General features: G+C 45.5%; 1 protein-coding gene across 2 annotated transcripts in view; it reads right to left on the bottom strand.

The window, feature by feature from the left end:
• Positions 1-9,209: 9,209 nt before the first annotated feature.
• LOC106581822 (glycerol-3-phosphate dehydrogenase, mitochondrial) overlaps positions 9,210-15,295 on the bottom strand; it is a 49,581-nt gene continuing 43,495 nt past the window's right edge. For both annotated transcript variants that reach the window (XM_014164199.2, XM_014164200.2), the window contains one exon: positions 9,210-12,084. In XM_014164199.2, the coding sequence (XP_014019674.2) occupies positions 11,923-12,084 (162 nt within the window). In that variant the 3' untranslated portion in view covers positions 9,210-11,922. The remainder of the gene's footprint in view (positions 12,085-15,295) is intronic.

The raw sequence follows: 15,295 nt of genomic DNA, 5'->3' as shown, positions 1-15,295 counted from the left end.
TGTTTCATTAAATTGTGGGAACAGTCTGGTGGGAACATCACAAAATATATTTTCCCAAAACATAAAAACTGTCCAGTTGTGTGGATGTGTTTCTTTTAGAGTTCAAAACACATTCACCTGATGTTGCAAGAACGTTCCTAAAACACATTTTGTCTGTTCTTTAAAGGTTCCTAAACTCAGCAAAAAAAGAAACGTCCTCTCACTGTCAACTGCGTTTATTTTCAGCATGTGTAAATATTTGTATGAACATAACAATATTCAACAACTGAGGCATAAACTGAACAAGTTCCACAGACATATGACTAACAGAAATGGAATAATGTAGCCCTGAACAAAGGGGGGGGGGGGTCAAAATAAATCAAAAGTAACAGTCAGAATCTGGTGTGGCCACCAGCTGCATTAAGTACTGCAGTGCATCTCCTCCTCATGGACTGCACAATATTTGCCAGTTCTTGCTGTGAGATGTTACCCCACTCTTCCACTAAGGCACCTGCAAGTTCCCGGACATTTCTGGGGGGAATGGCCCTAGCCCTCACCCTCCGATCCAACAGGTCCCAGACGTGCTCAACGGGATTGAGATCTGGGCTCTTCGCTGGCCATGGCAGAACACTGACATTCTTGTCTTGCAGGAAATCACGCACAGAATGAGCAGTATGGCTGGTGCCATTGTCATGCTGGAGGGTCATGTCAGGATGAGCCTGCAGGAAGGGTACCACATGAGGGAGGAGGATGTATTCCCTGTAACGCATAGCGTTGAGATTGCCTACAATGACAACAAGCTCAGTCCGATGATGCTGTGACACATCGCCCCAGACCATGACGGACCCTCCACCTCCAAATCAAACCCGCTCCAGAGTACAGGCCTTGGTGTAACGCTCATTCCTTCGACGATAAACGCGAATCCGACCATCACCCCTGGTGAGACAAAACCGCGACTCGTCATTGAAGAGCACTTTTTGCCAGTCCTGTCTGGTCCAGCAACGTTAGGTTTGTGCCCATAGGCGACGTTGTTGCCGGTGACGTCTGGTGAGGACCTGCCTTACAACAGGCCTACAAGCCCTCAGTTCAGCCTCTCTCAGCCTATTGCGGACAGTCTGAGCACTGATGAGGGATTGTGCGTTCCTGGTGTAACTCGGGCAGTTGTTGTTGCCATCCTGTACCTGTCCTGCAGGTGTGATGTTCGGAAGTGCCGATCCTGTGCAGGTGTTGTTACACGTGGTCTGCCACTGCGAGGATGATCAGCTGTCCATCCTGTCTCCTTGTAGCGCTGTCTTAGGCGTCTCACAGTACAGACATTGAAATGTATTGCCCTGGCCACATTCGCAGTCCTTGTGCCTCCTTGCAGCATGACTAAGGCACGTTCACACAGATGAGCAGGGACCCTGGGCATCTTTCTTTTGGTGTTTTTCAGAGTCAGTAGAAAGGCCTCTTTAGTGTCCTAAGTTTTCATAACTGTGACCTTAATTGCCTACCGTCTGTAAGCTGTTAGTGTCTTAATGACCGTTCAACAGGTGCATGTTCATTAATTGTTTATGGTCGCTGAAGACTCCGGGCTGCAGACCGTCGCTGAAGACTCCGGGCTGCAGACCGTCGCTGGAGGCCCCGGGCTGCAGACCGTCACATGGAGGCCCCCGGCTGAAAGGCGTTGCTGGAGGCCGCGGGCTGAGAGGCGTCGCTGGAGGCCCCGGGCTGAGAGGCGTCGCTGGAGGCCCCGGGCTGAGAGGCGTCGCTGGAGGCCCCGGGCTGAGGGGCGTCGCTGGATGCCCCGGGCTGAGGAGCGTCGCTGGAGGCTTCGGGCTGAGGGGCGTCGCTGGAGGCCCCGGGCTGAGGAGCGTCGCTGGAGGCTCCAGGCTGAGGAGCATCACTGGAGGCTCCGGGCTGAGGAGCGTCGCTGGAGGCTCCGGGCTGAGGAGCGTCGCCGTAGGTTCCGTGCCATGGATCATCACTACTGGTTCCGCGCCATGGATCATCACTGGAGGCTTTGTGCCATGGATCATCACTGGAGGCTCCGGGCCATGGGTTATCACTGGAGGCTTCGTGCCATGGATCATCCCTACAGGCTCCGGGCCATGGATCATCACTGGAGGATTCGTGCCATGGATCATCCCTACAGGCTCCGGGCCATGGATCATCACTGGAGGCTTTGTGCCATGGATTAACCCTACAGGCTCCGGGCCATGGATCGTCACTGGGGGCTTCATGCCATGGATTATCGCTGGAGGCTTCGGACCGTTGATCATTACTGGAGGTTTCCTACGGGGAGCTGAAACCGGTCTCACCAGACTGGGGAGACGCACAGGAGACTGGGTGCGCAGAGCAGGCACAGGGTACACTGGGCCGTGGAGGTGCACCAGAGGTCTGGAGAACATGGCTGGCACACTCCGTCCTGGCTAGATGGTCACTGTAGCCCGGCACGGGCGGAGCGCTGGCACAGGGCGAACTGGGCTGTGTTGGGGAATGAGGGCTGCCGTGCGTAGAGCAGGCGCAGGATAAACTGGGCTGAGGAGACACACTGGAGACCAGATCCGTTGTGCCGGTGCACTTCTCCCTGGCTGCCGGCCAACACTCGCATGGCAACGCTGAGGAGCCTGTACCGACCGCACCGGACTGTGCGTGCGGATGGGCGAGATAGTGCGCATCAGTCCGTAATGCATTTCTCGCCCCTCTGCACACCCGCTCCGCAGTGCCCTTTCCGCCAGTACCATTTCCCGGAATCTCGCGTCGAACTCAGCGCTTGACTCCTTTACTGGCTTCGGTTTGCTCCACGGCTCTCTCCTGTACGCCCGGGAAGTTAGGTCAGGGCTCCCCCCTGACCTAGCCAAACTACCCGTATGCCCCCAAAAATGTTTTTGGGGGGCCTGCATCTCAGCCATCTCTTGCCGTTCCAGCCGTTCCTCCCAGTAACGCCGTTCCGCCTTTGCTGCCTCTATCTCCTCCGGCGGGCGGCGATACTCTCCCGGCCTTGTCCACGGTCCTGCCCCATCCAGGATTTCCTCCCAGGTCCATGACTCGACGTACCTCCTCCCACGCTGCTTGGTCTTCTTATGGTGGGTGGTTCTGTCACAAGCGTCGTAGTGAACAGACCAAGGCGCAGCGTGTAGAGTGCTCATTCTTAATTTATTATAGGAGAACACTTAAACAGAAAAATAACAACGACCAACAGTTCCATAAGGTACAAAGACTATAACGGAAAACAACCACCCACAAAACCCAAAGGAAAACAGGCTGCCTAAGTATGGCTTCCAATCAGAGACAATGAAAGACACCTGCCTCTGATTGGAAACCATACTCGGCCACACATGGAAAATGAAACATAGAAACAGAAAACTAGAACCAATTCCCCTAGAAACAAACCAACCCCAAAACACACAAAACAACCCCCCTACCACACCCTGACCATTCTACTATGGCAAAATGACCCTTTTCACTGGTCAGGACGTGACACATGATGACAGACTAACCAGGGAAGTGAAGTTAGACAGAGGCAAAAGCTAAAACAACAGAGTGTTTCTTTAGTGTGGACTTGATTATCATATCAAATCAAATTGTATTTGTCACATGAGCCTAATACAACAGACCTTACAGTGAAATGCTCACTTACAAGCCATTAACCAACAACGCAGTTTTAAGAAAAATACCCCCAAAAAATAAGAAATAAAAGTAACAAATAATTAAAGAGTAGCAGTAAAATAACAAAGCGAGGCTATATACAGGGGGTACTGGTACAGAGTCAATGTTAAGTCGAGGTAATTGAGGTAATATGTACATGTAGGTAGAGTTATTAAAGTGACTATGCATATATATTAACAGAGAGTAGCAGCAGCGTAAAAGAGAGAGGGGGGGGGCAATGTAAATAGTCTGGGTAGCCATTTGATTAGATGTTCAGGAGTCTTATGGCTTAGGGGTAGATGCTGTTTAGAAGCCTCTTGGACCTAGACTTGGCGCTCCGGTACCGCTTGCCGTGTGGTAGCAGAGAGAATAGTCTATGACTACGGTGCCTGGAGTATCTGACAATTTTTAGGGCCTTCCTCTGACACCGCAAGGAATAGAGGTCCTGGATGGCAGGAAGCTTGGCCCCAGTGATGTACTGGGCTGTACGCACTACCCTCTGTAGTGCCTTGCGGTCGGAGGCCGAGCAGTTGCCATACCAGGCAGCTCTCTATGGTGCAGCTATAGAACCTTTGAGGATCTGAGGACCCATGCCAATTCTTTTCAGTCTCCTGAGAGGGAATAGGTTTTGTCGTGCCCTCTTCACGACTGTCTTGGTGTGCTTGGATCATGTTAGTTTGTTGGTGATGTGGACGCCAAGGAACTTGAAGCTCTCAACCTGCTCCAGTACAGCCCCGTCAACGAGAATGGGGGCGTGCTCGGTCCTCCTTTCCCGGAGTCCACAATCATCTCCTTCATCTTGATCACGTTGAGGGAGAGGTTGTTGTCCTTGCACCACATGGTCAGGTCTCTGACCTCCTCTCTATAGGCCGTCTCGTTGTTGTCGGTGAAGAAGTCGTGCCTGGCTGTGCAGTCATGAGTGAACAGGGAGTACAGGAGCGAACTGAGCTTGCACCCCTGAGGGGTCCCCGTGTTGAGGATCAGCGTGGCGGATGTGTTGTTACCTACCCTTACCACCTGGGGGTGGCCCGTCAGGAAGTCCAGGATCCAGTTAACAGAGGGAGTTGTTTAGTCCCAGGTTCATTAGCTTAGTGAAGAGCTTTGAGGGCACTATGGTGTTGAACACTGAGCTGTAGTCAATGAATAGCATTCTCACGAAGGTGTTCCTTTTGTCCAGGTGTGAAAGGGCAGTGTGGAGTGCAATAGAGATTGCATCATCTTTGGATCTGTTGGGGCAGTATGCAAATTGGAGTGGGTCTAGGGTTTCTGGGATAATGGTGTTGATGTGCGCAATGACCAGCCTTTCAAAACACATCATGGCTACAGACATGAGTGCTATGGGTCGGTAGTCATTTAGGCAGGTTACCTTAGTGTTCTCGTTCTTGAGACTATGGTGGTCTGCTTGAAACATGTTGGTATTACAGACCCAGACAGGGAGAGGTTGAAAATGTCAGTGAAGACACTTGCCAGTTGATCAGCGCATGCTCGGAGTACATGTCTTGGTAATCCGTCTAGCCCTGCGGGCTTGTGAATGTTGACCTGTTTAAAGGTCTTTCTCACATCGGCTGCAGAGAGCGTGATCACAAGGTTGTCCAGAACAGCTGATGCTCTCATGCATGGTTCAGTGTTACTTGCCATGAAGAGAGCATATAAGTAATTTAGCTCGTCTGGTAGGCTCGCGTCACTGGGCAGCTCTCCGCTGTGCTTCCTTCGGCTGTGCTTCCCTCCCTTTAGTCTGTAATAGTTTGCAAGCCCTGCCACATCCGATGAGCGTCGAAGCCGGTTTAGTACGATTCGATCTTAGTCCTGTATTGACGCTTTGCCTGTTTGATGGTTCGTCGGAGAGCATCGCAGGATTTCTTATTAGCTCCCGGATTAGAGTCCCACTCCTTGAAAGTGGCAGCTCTCTCCTTTAGCTTAGTGTGGATGTTGCCTGTAATCCATGGCTTCTGGTTGGGGTATGTACGTACAGTCACTGTGGGGACGACGTCATCTATGCACTTATTGAAGCCAGTGACTGATGTGGCATACTCCTCAATGACATCGGAAGAATCACGGAACATATTCCAGTCTGTGCTAGCAAAATAGTCCTGAAGCTTAGCATCTGCTTCATCTGACCACTTTTTTTATTGACCGAGTCACTGGTGCTTCCTGCTTTCATTTTTGCTTGTAAGCAGGAATAAGAAGGATAGAATATTTGTACGGATTGTGGGGTTCTGACATGGAGATGGAGGTAATTCCAGAGTTGGGGAGCTGTACTGCTAAAAGCCTGGTGCAAGGGATGGTGAAGAGGCCAGTGTGAGAGGAGCGCAGTGAAGAGGTGGGAGTGTAGAAGGTCAGTAAGGTATGTGGGAGCCAGTCAATTGAGTGCTTTGTAGGTGAGCATGAGCAATTTGAAGATGATCCTGTATTGAACTGGGAGCCAGTGGAGTTTGATGAGGGTCGAGGTGATGTGGTCCCAATGTCTAGTGTGTGTGAGGACTTGCGCAGCTGAATTTTGAATGTGTTGAAGTCTGTCCAGTGTTTTGGCGGGGAGATCGTAGAGAATGGTGCTACAGTACTCCAGGCGCGATAAAACAAATAATTTAACTAGGCAAGTCATTTCAGAACAAATTTTTATTTACAATGACGGTCTACCGGGGAACAGTGGGTTAACTGCCTTGTTCAGGGGTAGAACGACAGATTTTTACCGTGTCAGCTCGGGTACTGGCCCAACACTCTAACCACTAGGCTACCTGCTGCCCCAACGAGGGTTGAATGAGGGTTTCAGCAGTTGGGTCAGTGAGAGAGGGTGTGAGTCGTGAGCTGTTTTTCAGGTGGAAGAAGGCTGACATGGTGATGTTCCAGATGTGGGGTTCAAATGACAGAGTGGGATCAAATGTAACACCAAGGTTCCTGACTGTGGAGTTGGAGTGGATGGTGCAGCCGTCGATTGTCATGTTGAGTTGACCCATTTTCTAGATGAGGGAGTTTGGGACCATGAGCATGATCTCTGTTTGCTGTCATTTAATTTTAAAAAGTTATTTCCCATCCAAGTTTTCACTTCACGGAGACAGTCAACAACAGAGGGGGGTGGCAGAGTGGAATTGGGTTTTGTGTGGATGTAGATGTGTGTCATCTGCATAACAGTGAAATCTGTGTCCAAATTGATGGACGATTTGACCAAGTGGTAGCATGTAAATACTAAATAGTAATGGACCTAACACTGAGCCTTGTGGGACACCTTGTGATACAGGGTCTGAAGCAGACCTGCAGTTGCCAACGGAGACAAACTTATCTATCAGATAGTTAGGAGTGGAACCAGGCAAGAGGTGTTCAGGAAACTCCAAGAAGCCTCTCCCTGCGGTCAGTTAAAATCTGTTGACAGACTGTCAAATGCCGCAGACAGGCCCAGGAGAATGAGGATAGAGATGTTCCCAGCATCAGCAGCACAATGAATGTGAAATATTAAAAGGCAGTTTTAGTGCTATGCATAGCCCAGAAGCCCGACTGGAGGGGTTCAAAAAGTTGTGTTGTTGGAGTTGTGATGCTACCACCGTTCAAGCACAATGGTGAGGAAGGGGAGGTTTGAGAAAGGCCAGTAGTTGGTGAGGAGCTCAGTGTCCAGGCTCTGTTTCTTCAGTATGGGAGTTATAGTCCGTTTTCAAAGGAATAGGAACAATGCCAGATGAGGGATGCATTTACAATCTTGACCACCAGGGGGCAGAGAACTAAGAGTGTTAGTTAAAGACACTGTTCCCACAACTATATGAAACATTCTGGGATGGGAACCTTTAAAGAGATTAAATGTGTTCTAGGAACATTCTTGCAACATCAGGCAAATGTTTTATACAAACATTCTATAATCATCAGCATGACTGGACAGTTTTTGTGTTATGAGGACATTTGCCTCGACCTAACAAATGTCTGGGAACTTTCACAGAACTAATTTTATTTTGCTCGGGAGACACTCCTGTTCCTGTTGAAACAGAGGAATGTTACTGTTAGAAGCAGGGGATGCAGAAAATATTGTCACAAATACAGGCAAAATATTGTTCAACAATTTTAATATTTCACATTCATTGTACTGATTAAGTGACTCGATAAAAACAATGTTCACAAAAAAAGAAATACAAGAAATACAGACATAACTGTTGGAGTTCGATGCTGATGAACTTACCAGCATCTTTTACAGTACCAGTCAAAAGTTTGGACACACTTACTTACTCAATACTTTTTCTTTAATTTTACTATTCTACATTGTAGAATAGTGAAGACATCAAAACTATGAAATAATACATATGGAATCATGTAGTAACCAAAAAATAGTTAATCAAATCAAAATATATTTTATATTTGAGATTCTTTAAAGTAGCCACCCTTTGCCTTGATGACAGCTTTGCACACTTTTGGCATTCTCTCAATCGGCTTCACCTGGAATGCTTTTCCAACAGTCTTGAAGGAGTTCCCACATATGCTGAGCACTTGCTCTGTGGTCCAACTCACCCCAAACCATCTCAATTGGGTTGAGGTCCGGTGATTGTGGAGGCCAGGTCCTCTGAAGGAGCACCCCATCACTCGACTCCTTGGTCAAATAGCCCGTACACAGCCTGGAGGTGTGTTGGGTCATTGTCCTGTTGAAAAACAAATTATTGTCCCACTAAGCGCAAACCAGATGGGATGGCGTATCGCTGCAGAATGCTGTGGTAGCCATGCTGGTTAAGTGTGCCTTGAATTCTAAATAAATCATGACAGTGTCACCAGCGAAGCACCCCCACACCATCACACCTCCTTCTCCATGCTTCACGGTGGGAACCACACATGCGGAAATCATCCATTCAGCTACTCTGGGTCTCACAAAGACACAGCGGTTGGAACCAAAGATCTCAAATTTTGACCAAATGATTGGTGTCCTCTAATAGTGGTTTCTTTGCAGCAATTCGAACATGAAGGCCTGATTCACGCAGTCTCTACTGAACAGTTGATTTTGAGATGTTTTTGCATTTATTTGGGCTGCAATCTGAGGTGCAGTTAACTCTAATGAACGTATCCTCTGCAGCAGAGGTAACTCTGGGCCTTCCTTTCCTGTGGCGGTCCTCATGAGAGCCAGTTTCATCATAGCACTTGATGGTTTTTGTGACAGCACTTGAAGAAACTTTCAAAGTTCTGACATTTTCCGGATTGACTCACCTTCATGTCTTAAAGTAATGATGGACTGTCGTTTCTCTTTGCTTATTTGAGCTGTTCTTGCCATAATATGGACTTGGTCTTTTACCAAATAGGGCTATCTTCTGTATACCAACCCTACCTTGTCACAACACAACTGATTGGCTCAAACGCATTTTAAGGAAAGATATTCCACAAATTAACTTTTAACAAGGCACACCTGTTAATTGAAATGCATTCCAGGTGACTACCTCATGAAGCTGGTTGAAAGAATGCCAAGCGTGTGCAAAGCTGTCATCAAGGCAAAAGGTGGCTACTTAGAATAATCTCAAATATAAAATATATTTTCTTTGTTTAATAAATCCTCTTAAGGATCCGCACCTTTTTTTCAATATTTGCCTAAAATGACATACCTAAATCTGCCTGTAGCTCAGGGACCTGAAGCAAGGATAACACTTAGAAGTTTGTGGAAATGTGAAAGGAATGTAGGAGAATATAACACAATAGATCTGGTAAAAGTATTTTGTATTTTTTTTTGTACCATCATCTTTGAAACGCAAGAGAAAGGCCATAATGTATTATTTCAGCCCTGGTGCAATTTAGATTTTGGCCACTAGATGGCAGCAGTGTAAGTGCAAAGTTTTAGACTGACCCAATGAACCATTGCATTTCTGTTCAACATTTTGTGTCAAGACTGCCGAAATGTGCATAATTTGTTTATTAATAACTTTTCATGTTCAAAATTGTGCACTCTCCTCAAACAATAGCATGGTACTCTTTCACTGTAATAGCTACTGTAAATTGGACAATGCACTTAGATTAACAAGAATGTAAGCTTTCTGCCAATATCAGATATGTCTATGTCCTGGGAAATGTTCTTGTTACTTACAACCTCATGCTAATCGCATTAGCCTACATTAGCTCAACCGTCCCGTGGAAGGGACACCGATTCCGAAAAAGTTTTTAACACTTTTTTTGGTTACTACATGATTCCATATGTATTATTTCCTAGTTTTGATGTCTTCACTATTATTCTACGATTGTAGAAAATAGTAAAAATAAAGAAAAACCTTTGAATGACTAGGTGTTCTAAAACTTTTGACTGGTACTGTATTAATACTTATTGCTGAAAGCAGTTGCTTCATGCAGGAACTAAATTTACATTCCATTGCTTTTGTCAGAAGGAAAACAAAACTTCACCCAACTACATAAGAACAACAATTGGCCATCCTACCATCCAAATAAAAGAGTAAATCTAATTCATACATCAAGTATCCTAGTGCTGGAGCTGGCAGTAGAAGAATGGATAAGCCCTCCCAAGTACTATGTATTGAGAATATCACTGTTGTTGTCCTTTTGAGGAGTTAGAATTGCATAACACCCCTATGGCTGGTGAGAAACAATCTGTAGATTAAGCCCGGCATAAATATGTTTTATAATTCCCTATGGCTGGTGAGAAACAATCTGTAGATTAAGCCCGGCATAAATATGTTTTATAATTCCCTACATTTAACCCTCACATTTCCCATCAATGTATTCTAAAAACAATTAGCTAACAATGTGAGTTTTATTAAAACAACTTAAAAGAACAACAACAACCATGGTCTCAGTGATTTGGTCTCGTGCTCTCTGGTCAACTTTCAAAGTGGATTAATTAAGAACTGATAGTTAGAGATGTAACTCTTTGAAACGGCCCTCATACGTAATTGTTGTACTAGGGGCAAACGCATTACATTTTTACTTTAACAGTGTGCATGAGAAAATAATTGCTTTATTTATAGTTACTGTGAAATTAAGCATGCTTAAAAGCCAGGGAGAGTATGGTTTAATCAGCTCTGTTGATTCATGCTCTCAATTCACACTGGATCTGATACCAAGGCACATTAAATACATTCCCTTATTACTCTAGAAATGCAAGTGGCTAACCAGACAAACCATAAGTAATAAATTAATAGTCATAAAAACACCAAGTGCACAGACAGACACAGAAATTAAAAGCCAGCATCAAATACAACACTTAATCCCATTCAGCATAATAAAATCATGCAAGACAATAACGTTTCCAGGAACCAATCACATGCACCTACTGTGGAATATTTAAAGATGCTTACTGTTGATTTGTATCTCATTTGACGTCGACTAAATTAATATAATAAATATCTAGCATTTAGAGTCCATTTGAAAGGGATAAAATATAGATGTAAATGGCAATGAGTGAAAAATGCTATCATTTTCCAATTAAGCCTTGCATTGAATAGAACAGTTAAATTGCATTACTTAATGTGGACCATAGAACTTTGCTGAAAGTGCGGTCAAAACTCACAACATCCAGCAAACACTTTTTGTACAAAATGCCTCCCTTTAGATTGTCAGTATCTAAAATGTATAAAATGGCACAGGAGTACGGTACACAATAAAACCCTTTTGAAAAAGACCATAAAGAGTGCAATTCAGGTCGTCAACGTACGTTGCAAATCACTTTGCATTGTATTTAACATTCAGTTGTACGCTCTTGGGCAATGGTAAAAACAACAGTAACATCATACGCTAAGAATTTTTTGTTGTTGAAATGTGTATAAATGAATAATAAATAAATACATTGAAATAAATACATTGAAATAAACAACAGTGTCCCAATAATTACTCATTTCATATCTCAATAAATATCTCAATAAATATGGAAGCAAGTTTGTAAGATTCAAGGCGAGGCATCGGCTACATGTGTGTTGATGCAGTGATAGAACATGTGCTCCCATGGAAGACATAAGATAATGAGCTTCGTACCTTTGGGTTGTCCAGGTCTGTATACAACACCATATGAGCTTTAGCCAACCCTTGTGACTTCCGTTGTCATGCCATACATGACATCTATGATATGATATGATATCACATGACATGACCATGGCAACATACAAGTCAGAAGGGTTGTTTACTGCACATAGATCTGTGGCGACCAGGCTGGAGCAGGGCCGTATGCATCAAGCATCTCTGAGTAGGAGCGCTGATCTAGGATCAGGTCCCGCCATCCATATAACCTTATTTACTGTGATCTAAAACGCAAAACTGATCCTAAATCGGCACTCATACTTTGAGGTGCAATACATACGGCCCCAGGGTTGTGTGACGAGGATCGTCCGGAGGAAGTACCAGGGCCAGGGGGGCTATGTCTCACACTCCTCCTCCACTACGGTCCACCGACACAGGCTTCCTCTGGTCGACAGGTTCCCTTTGCTCGAGGGGGTTTATCTGGTCCAGGCTCTGTTCAGCCGTCTTCATCAGTATGGCCAGACGGTTGGCCGACACCTGGCCCTTCTTCACAGCACTCATTAGCTAAAGACAGGACACAGCAGCAGGACCATTTAAAAACGTTTAAATCCTTATACAGTTGAAGTTGGAAGTTTACATACACTTAGGTTGGAGTGATTAAAACTCGTTTTTCAACCACTCCACAAATTTCTTGTTAACAAACTATAGTTTTGGCAAGTCGGTTAGGACATCTACTTTGTGTATGACACAAGTAATTTTTCCAACAATTGTTTACAGACAGATTATTTCACTTATAATTCACTGTATCACAATTCCAGTGGGTCAGAGGTTTACATACACTAAGTTGACTGTGCCTTTAAACAGCTTGGAAAATTCCAGAAAATGATGTCATGGCTTTAGATGCTTCTGATAGCCTAATTGACATCATTTGAGTCAACTGGAGTTGTACCTGTGGATGTACTTCAAGGCCTACCTTCAAACTCAGTGCCTCTTTGCTTGACATCATGGGAAAATCAAAAGAAATCAGCCAAGACCTCAGAAAAAAATTGTAGACCTCCACAAGTCTGGTTCATCCTTGGGAGCAAACAATAGTACAAACAATACAAAGAATAGTACGCAAGTATAAACACCATGGGACCACGCAACCATCATACCGCTCAGGAAGGAGACGCGTTCTGTCTCCTAGAGATGAACGTACTTTGGTGTGAAAAGTGCAAATCAATCCCAGAACAACAGCAAAGGACCTTGTGAAGATGCTGGAGGAAACAGGTACAAAAGTATCTGTATCCACAGTAAAACGAGTCCTATATCGACATAACCTGAAAGGCCGCTCAGCAAGGAAGAAGCCACTGCTCCAAAACCGCCATAAAAAAAGCCAGACTACGGTTTGCAACTGTACATGGGGACAAAGATCGTACTTTTTGGAGAAATGTCCTCTGGTCTGATGAAACAAAAATAGAACTGTTTGGCCATAATGACCATCGTTATGTTTGGAGGAAAAACGGGGAGGCTTACAAGCCGAAGAACACCATCCCAACCGTGAAGAACGGGAGTGGCAGCATCATGTTGTGGGGGTGCTTTGCTGCAGGAGGGACTGGTGCACTTCACAAAATAGATGACATCATGAGGAGGGAAAATTATGTGGATATATCGAAGCAACATCTCAAGACATCAGTCAGGAAGTTAAAGCTTGGCCGCGAATGGGTCTTCCAAATTGACAATGACCCCAAGCATACTTCCAAAGTTGTGGCAAAATGGCTTAAGGACAACAAAGTCAAGGTATTGGAGTGGCCATCACAAAGCCCTGACCTCAATCCTATAGAAAATGTGTGGGCAGAACTGAAAAAGCATGTGCGAGCAAGGAGGCCTACAAACCTGACTCAGTTACACCAGCTCTGTCAGGAGGAATGGGCCAAAATTCACCCAACTTATTGTGGGAAGCTTGTGGAAGGCTACCCGAAACGTTTGACCCAAGTTAAACAATTTAAAGGCAATGCTACCAAATACTAATTGAGTGTATGTAAACTTCTGACCCACTGGGAATGTGATCAAAGAAATAAAAGCTGAAATAAATCATTCTCTCAACTATTATTCTGACATTTCAAATTATTAAAATAAAGTGGTGATCCTAACTGACCTAAGACAGGGAATTTTTACTAGGATTAAATGTCAGGAATTGTGAAAAACTGAGTTTAAATGTATTTGGCTAAGGTGTATGTAAACTTCCGAATTCAACTGTATATCCCCCCCTCAGAATCCCCATATTACTCAGAGGAGACCTTCCCCACCCTTGAGGAAGAGATGTGCCATTTCCAGGCCCAGGGAAATCTGTGGGGAAACAAATGCGTGCACAGGAACACTACCTGATCTAACGACCACACGAGGGGACTGCTTTATTACAGGCATACTGTTTCTAACTGCCTTAATCTCCCCCATAGAAACAACAGTGACAGCACCATCAACTAAAACGGAAGGGATCTGTTGCAGCTCTGTAGAAGCCTGGGTCTGTACTTTGTCAATGGTAGGTTACGGGGGGACTCTTTGGGGAGATTCACCTACAGTCGTGGCCAAAAGTTTTGAGAATGACACAAATATTAATTTTCACAAAGTCTGCTGCCTCAGTTTGTATGATGGCAATTTGCATATACTCCAGAATGTTATGACGAGTGATCAGATGAATTGCAATTAATTGCAAAGCCCCTCTTTGCCATGCAAATGAACTGAATCCCCCCAAAACACTTCCACTGCATTTCAGCCCTGCCACTATGGACCAGCTGACATCATGTCATTGAATCTCTCGTTAACACAGGTGTGAGTGTTGACGAGGACAAGGCTGGAGATCACTCTGTCATGCTGATTGAGTTCGAATAACAGACTGGAAGCTTCAAAAGGACGGTGGTGCTTGGAATTATTGTTCTTCCTCTGTCATCCATGGTTACCTGCAAGGAAACACGTGCCGTCATCATTGCTTTGCACAAAAAGGGCTTCACAGGCACGGATATTGCTGCCAGTAAGATTGCACCTAAATCAACCATTTATCGGATCATCAAGAACTTCAAGGGGAGCGGTTCAATTGTTGTGAAGAAGGCTTCAGGGCGCCCAAGAAAGTCCAGCAAGCGCCAGGACCGTCTCCTAAAGTTGATTCAGCTGCGGGATTCGGGGCACCACCAGTACAGAGCTTGCTCAAGAATGGCAGCAGGCAGGTGTGAGTGCATCTGCACGCACAGTGAGGCGAAGACTTTTGGAGGATGGCCTGGTGTCAAGAAGGGCAGCAAAGAAGCCACTTCTCTCCAGGAAAAACATCAGGGACAGACTGATATTCTGCAAAAGGTACAGGGATTGGACTGCTGAGGACTGGGGTAAAGTCATTTTCTCTGATGAATCCCCTTTCCGATTGTTTGGGGAATCCGGAAAAAAGCTTGTCCGGAGAAGACAAGGTGAGCGCTACCATCAGTCCTGTGTCATGTCAACAGTAAAGCATCCTGAGACCATTTATGTGTGGGGTTGCTTCTCAGCCAAGGGAGTGGGCTCACTCACAATTTTGCCTAAGAACACAGCCATGAATGAAGAATAGTACCGACACATCCTCCAAGAGCAACTTCTCCCAACCATCCAGGATCAGTTTGGTGACGTACAATGCCTTTTCCAGCATGATGGAGCACCTTGCCATGAGGCAAAAGTGATAACTAAGTGGCTCGGGGAACAAAACATCGATATTTTGTGTGTCCATGGCCAGAAAACTCCCCAGAACTTAATCCCATTGAGAACTTGTGGT

Source organism: Salmo salar, chromosome ssa21 (assembly GCF_905237065.1).
Source record: "Salmo salar chromosome ssa21, Ssal_v3.1, whole genome shotgun sequence".
Lineage (NCBI taxonomy): Eukaryota > Metazoa > Chordata > Actinopteri > Salmoniformes > Salmonidae > Salmo > Salmo salar.
The sequence above is the reverse complement of the archived record's forward strand: the minus strand, read 5'-3'. Positions and strand labels throughout refer to the sequence as shown.